Source organism: Mus caroli, chromosome 18 (genome assembly GCF_900094665.2).
Source record: "Mus caroli chromosome 18, CAROLI_EIJ_v1.1, whole genome shotgun sequence".
Classification (NCBI taxonomy): Eukaryota; Metazoa; Chordata; class Mammalia; order Rodentia; family Muridae; genus Mus; species Mus caroli.
The window spans coordinates 17777001-17783256 of NC_034587.1; the positions used below are offsets into that span (position 1 = coordinate 17777001).

Sequence of the window (6256 nt, forward strand, 5' to 3'; positions counted from 1 at the left end):
TGTGTGTGTGTGTATTTTTAGCTTTTAAATACAGATGTCCTAGGATTTTGGTTTGAGATAGTGTAAAGGCAAGATGTGTTCAGAAACAACAGCAATAACAACTAGTCTTCAAAGTTTGGATTTTGATTTTTTTTTTCAAATTAGTGACACACAGTCTAATTTATTTTTTTAATGATGCTAGACATTGGTAATAAACCATGGGTACCAGGCGGCCCACTGGCATTAGGGTGATTTTCTACAGTGAATTGTATTGTTAGGATATTTCAGTAATGTAAGTAAGACACACTTCAAAGTTAAAATATTTTCAACCTACAGTCCTCCGCCAGGATATAATCAGGCCATCAGCTGAGAAGCACTCACATTTCGATGTAAAGGATCAAGTTTAATTAGAAGGGAGACATTCCTAACACTGCACTCTGGGATAATAACAGTCAATACTTAATATGTTGACAAGGGTCAAGTAGCTGAGAAAAAGTCAGCTTGGAGAGAACAGATACAGACAGCTTACTTAGTGAGAAAGATGTTCCTATGCCTAGTCTCCTAATATCTATCAGTTATGAGATATATTCCTGGAAAGGATGTATTTTTTTCTTCGAATATTTCTTCTTCTGACCTCAGATTTGACCTAGTATTAGATAACTATATGTCAGAGTTAAACAATGGCCTACATGTTGACTCAAACTCAGTGGTTCCTTGAGATTAGGAAAAAGATAAGCATGTCCTCATGTGCCTATGAAAGTTGGTCTCAGGGCATTTGGAAGACGCCCTACTCTGTTGCTTGGCTTACAAGGTGCAAGTGGAGGCTGCATTTCAAGGAACTTTTGTTTGTTTGTTTGTTTGTTTGTTATTTAAAGAAAAGCATATTATGCAAAAGAAGAAGTACAGTGGGAGGAAAAAGGAATCATTGCTCTGACTTTCAGGAACTAGTAAGGAAGAAAGGATATCAGTCCTTTGTGAATTTAGTCACTTGAACGATGTTCTTGGAAGTGGCAGATCAGTTCTTTCCAGCTTGCAGGCTTCAGATACTAGGTTCCCGACTTCACAATGTTCTTTGCCAGGAGGGTGGCTGTATAGGTTGGGTTTTGTCAGTTTGACACAAACCTAGACATTTCTGGGAAGAAAGTCTCTTAGTTGAGAAAATGCCTGCATAAGATTGGCCTATAAGCAAGGCTGTAAGGCATTTTTTTGATTAATGATTGTGTGGAAGGGACCAACGCACTCTGGGTAGGATCAACCCTGATCAGGTGGTTCTGGGGTTTTATAAGGAAGCAAACTGAGCAAGCCATGAGGAGGAAGCCAGTAAATAGCATTCCTCAATGGGCTCTGCCTCAGTTCCTGCCTCTTGGTTCCTACTTTGATTTCGTGACAGATTGTGATAGGAAACAGTAAGTCAAATAAACCCTAACCTCACCGAGTTAGTTTTGGCCCGTGTTTGATCATAACAGTAGAAACTAAACTAAGACAGTGACCCAGCTACTCCTTTTAGTAGGTCTGGTTTCCCTGTCTCACCTTGCTAATCAAGCACAGTCAAGCCTAATCAGCATGCTCAACTTCTTTGTCAGACTTGCTTTAAAGGAAGATCAACTACTTCGCATTTATAAAATTGACTTAATTAAATATGGACTCCCATTATTCCATAGGAAGCATGCAGCTGTTTTTAATACACATCTACATGTATGGCTAGTTGCTAAGGTGTCTATAAAAATGCCCCAAAACATTTAGTTATTCAATTTTGAATATATTTTTGTCTTATTGTCATGAACTTGTGATAGAAAACTTAAATTCACGCACACAATTTTCAATTCATAGAAGGTTTTGGGAAGCATTTCATAGTTTTTCACATTGTCTTTAACATCCCATGAGGAAGTGAAGTAGACCTGTAAGGCATATATGTAGAATAAAAATATTTAGGCAGCTATACATTATAAACCTTGAAATAATCCAATCTATATGTGTTTTATAAGGAGGTCTATGAGAGACAGTTGAATTTATACATAAAGTTTTATTTAAAGTTTTCCCCTTCCAAGCAAGCTTCATTTACATTCTAGTCCTGTACAAAATTTACATCCTCTGTGACTTTTTATTCAACTTTTACTCTAGAAGTTTGCATCTCTCTGAAATACAGAAAGGTTTAGAGTTCTCATAAATGCTTTTATTTAATTTGGCTAGTGATAAAAAATAAAGCAAGGAACAAATCTAAGGAAAAGCTGATACCCTTGTATAAATAGCAACTTTTGGAAGAAACAGTGACAGCTGAGAATCCGGTTTTGGAAACAGCTCATGCTCTCCAGGATGCCAAGGGGGGGGGGTCGTGTTCTTATTGTCTTTCTTTCTATATAGTCGTATGGTTTCAAGGAAAAGGAAATGAAAGCTGATTGCACTGGTTATGTATATATATTCACATATATATTTTTACAACGGATCCTTTGGATCTGAACATACAAATAAATACAAAAACAACAAAGATTGCACTTTTCTGTAGAAACCTCGTTGAACTCTGCTATGCCCAGCCACCTTGAGATGCTCGTGCAAGCTTCCCATGAAGGCCTTTGTTCTCACCTGTGGCTACCCCTACTTGGAATTTTAATATTACATTTGTTGAAGGGTTCAACTTTCTGTGATTAAAAAAAATATTTCAGTTCTTGTAAGTGCCTAACATGTTGGTCAAACTCAGATGAGCTTGAAATTCTAATTCATGTTTCTGTTAGTTTGCTTTTCTGACTGGCCACAAAGAGACCGTGTCATGCTCTCCTGATCTTTTTATGTTTTGAGTTCCTAAAAACAAGAATCAGTTGCTCACTTGACAAAGTCCAGGCATCCCCAGTGATAACAAACAATGGGGTGAGTGGAGGAAGATTGAGAATTAGGTATCTAGAGCCAGACAAAAACAAAGGCGAGGACGTGTGCAGCCAGGTACGATGAGTTTGCAAGTCCATTTTTAAAAAAATGATTATTTTAAAAGAGTTATTTATTTTTATTTTACATGTACAGGTGTTTTGTTTACAAGTTTGTAAGTGCACTGCATGTGTACCTGGTGCAATGGATGCCCTGGATCTGGAGCTATGGATGGTTGTAAGTTGCCACATGGGTGCTGAGAACCAAACCCAGCTCTTCCACCTGAGGAGTAAGTGCTCTGAAGCACTGAGCCATCCCTTCAGCTGGAAGTCATGAGTTTTAAGGATCAGAAAGATAATTGGATTGTACTTGAAAGTTTCCCTTGTGCACCTGAATTTCTGAAAGTGATTTGTCAGTTTTTAAATTATGGATTAAAATTGGAACAAATTGTTATCCAAAAGAATTTCTGTGATATTCCATGATGGGGTTGTTGGTCTTCTATTGAGGCAAATTGTCCTTATGTTCACTAGTTACAATGCTATGAGAAATGAGGAAGCGGAAGTTTCTGGGAGCTGAAGAGCAATAGGGTGTGCTTAGTTTAAATTTTCAAGGAGTATCAAAGACACATACTTAAGACTCTGGCGGAGAACAATTGCCAAAGAGATCAACAGCTTACTTTTCTCATGGGAAGCTGTTAGGAATAGAAAATATGATTGTGTGGAAACAAAGATGTCTGTCTTCTGTCTTCTGTGGTTTTCCTTTGCTGTGTTACCTATGGAGTTGGTGAAGAAGCCAGGCATTTACCAATACAGAATCAAGTGAGTTTCTGGAATACAGGGTAACCATTTGGTGGGTTGGATTTTGAATCATTCATGTACAAAATATTCTCCAAACGTCCAAGTCTATCACATGCAGTTAGGAAACAATGCACAATACAGGTCTTAGGTCTCTGGGGCCAGGCTTCTGTGGTTTATCTTTCCCTTTGTGAAAGTTCAGCTCCACTTGAGTTTGTGTAAAGGCGGAACAAAGTAAAACCAGCCTGATATGGAAGAGTCTGTCACCACAATTGGAGTGTGATCTGAGTTGCGAACAAGAGTCTCTGCTCAAGACCAGGTCTCTTTCTTCCATAGTCACTTGTAAGTAATCAGAAACCAAAGGTGGATTTGGGCAGTTGTACCATTGGAATGCATGGTTCATACAGGACAGCACATCACCTGTCCCTGCACCCTAGATGTGGCACTATGCCATGGTTTCCTGCTGTCATTTGTTGTAGGGTACACAGGCTGGTAGAATGACTGTTGCACAGGCTGGGCCTGCCAGGGGTTCAGCCACATCACCTTCGAGTTCTGTCCAGGTTCCCTTTTCTGGACAATAGCAGATTGTAGATGACTTGTAGGCACCCTGGAATGGCAGAGCGGGGAGTACTTAGGGGAGGGTATTCAGAGCAAAAAAAAAAAAAAAAAAAAAAAATTTTTTTTTTTTTAATTTTTTTTTTTAACCATGTTCCCAACAGGTAGTAGCATATGAAGAAAGAAAGAAAAACAAAACATGTGCCCTGAGCGGCGAAAAAAAAAAAAAAAAAAAAAAAAAAAAAAAAAAAAAATGATGTCACTCTCTACAGCTACACTGGGAGCTCTGCTCAGCCTCAAACACTTCAAATCAACTCAATAAATCAGCTCAGTGGGCTTTTAACTGTTGTGTTCTGTGGAAATTTTTGAAATTGACTCTTCAAAATCTTTTTGTTGTGTGTGTGTGCACACATGTGTGAGCATTGTTGCATACACATATTTGTGGAGGACAGAGGACAACCTCGAGGGTTGCTCCTCACAAAAGTCCACCCTTTCTTTCTCAAGACAGGATCTCTTCTGGACTTGGAACTTACCAAGTAGGCTGGTGTCTGCCTCATCTACCTTCCTAATGCTTACACTGAAATTATAAGCCGCTACATCTAGCTGTTTCATTTTTATAAGAGTTCTGGAGATTGAGTCGAGGTTGTCAGGCAAGTAAAACAGGACTTGACTGATCAAGCTACCTCTCTGGCTCTTGTGGTGTATATGCGATAGCCAGTGATCAAACTCAAATACCTAATGCTCAATGGTCATTTTCAAATAATTGACTGAAATGGGAATTTTCCAGCAGGTTTAAATTAAAGAAAAATAAAGACATATTTACATTTCTATTTAAATAGTTAAAGCAAAGTGGATGCTAGATTGTTATAGCATTTCTTTGTTTTCATAATTTTTTACTGGGGGGAGTAGAGCCAAGATATCAAGGCATTTTAGAGTAGACTGAAAACATCTCCATATAATGATTTACTTATTTCCAAGAGGCCACACAGCAAATGAACAATAGCTTTAATTTTGGCGTCTTTGTCAACTTTAAGGCTAATGCTTGAGTAATATTTTCCTTCCCAAATCCAATCATAGGAAACAAAATCCCCCAGCAAAACTCATGGTATTTTCTCAGTGTTTATTCTTGATGTCTGCTTGGATGCATCTCTATTCTTGTAGTGAGCAATTTGCTCCAGACAACAGGCATTTGTCTGAAAATCTAGGTTAATCTGTCAACTTATATTTGCCTTTATATAACTAACTTTTAAAAGTGTCTCAAAACTTACATCGTAATCCTACTTGATGCAAAATAAATAAAACTTATGATATTAGAACGCCAAACTGATCTTATAAAACTAACAGTGATAAATAAGATACTATTAAAAATAGGCATCACTGTGAGAGTAATCAAATTGACAGCTAGGCCTGAGGTGTCTCCTGATATGTCATCTAAACACAAGCCTCTTTTTTCAGATATTTACTTTCCCTCTCTCCCTCCCTCCCTCCCTCCCTCCCTTTTACAGAAAAATAGCAAAAACACAAAATAAAAATATAAATAAATAATAGAAAGGTAAAGATTAATCAACTCCTGACTAACATCTAGTCTGAAGAACTATTTTAATGACAGTACAAGGAGGTTACTAACCATTCCCACAATGTGGAATATTCTGGGTGACAGTGAGATTATTTTTTCAACAAGTCTTTTGAGAGTAAAAGTGTCAGAGGTAATGTTCTAGACAGCGGGGAATCTATGGATCATGATAATCAAATATTTGTGAGACTAACCAGATCTTGATTTGAATGTTCAAATTTGAAAAATATAAATTTCTAAGACAATAGGAAAACTTTTGGGCATAAAGCAATTATTGTAACTCTTTGGGTATGATAAGTGATAGTACATTCATATAAGTAAATAACTTTTTAAAAAGATAAATATTGAGACCTTTAAGGTGAAATAGGACATTGTATATTCGATTAACATTTTTTCAGTCAAACTTAAAAGAAAGGGTCTGTTGATGGATAATGTCACTGGGTGATCAGGAAAGGAGGGCCCACACAGAGGAGGAGGAGGAGGAGGAGGAGGAGGAGGA

General features: G+C 37.6%; 1 protein-coding gene across 1 annotated transcript in view; it reads right to left on the bottom strand.

Moving 5' to 3' along the window:
- Positions 1-1980: 1980 nt before the first annotated feature.
- The window catches only part of Klhl14 (kelch like family member 14), a 103240-nt gene continuing 98964 nt past the window's right edge, over positions 1981-6256 (bottom strand). Inside the window, exon 8 of the mRNA XM_029471720.1 lies at positions 1981-4236. Within this exon, the coding sequence (XP_029327580.1) occupies positions 4096-4236 (141 nt within the window). The 3' untranslated portion in view covers positions 1981-4095. The remainder of the gene's footprint in view (positions 4237-6256) is intronic.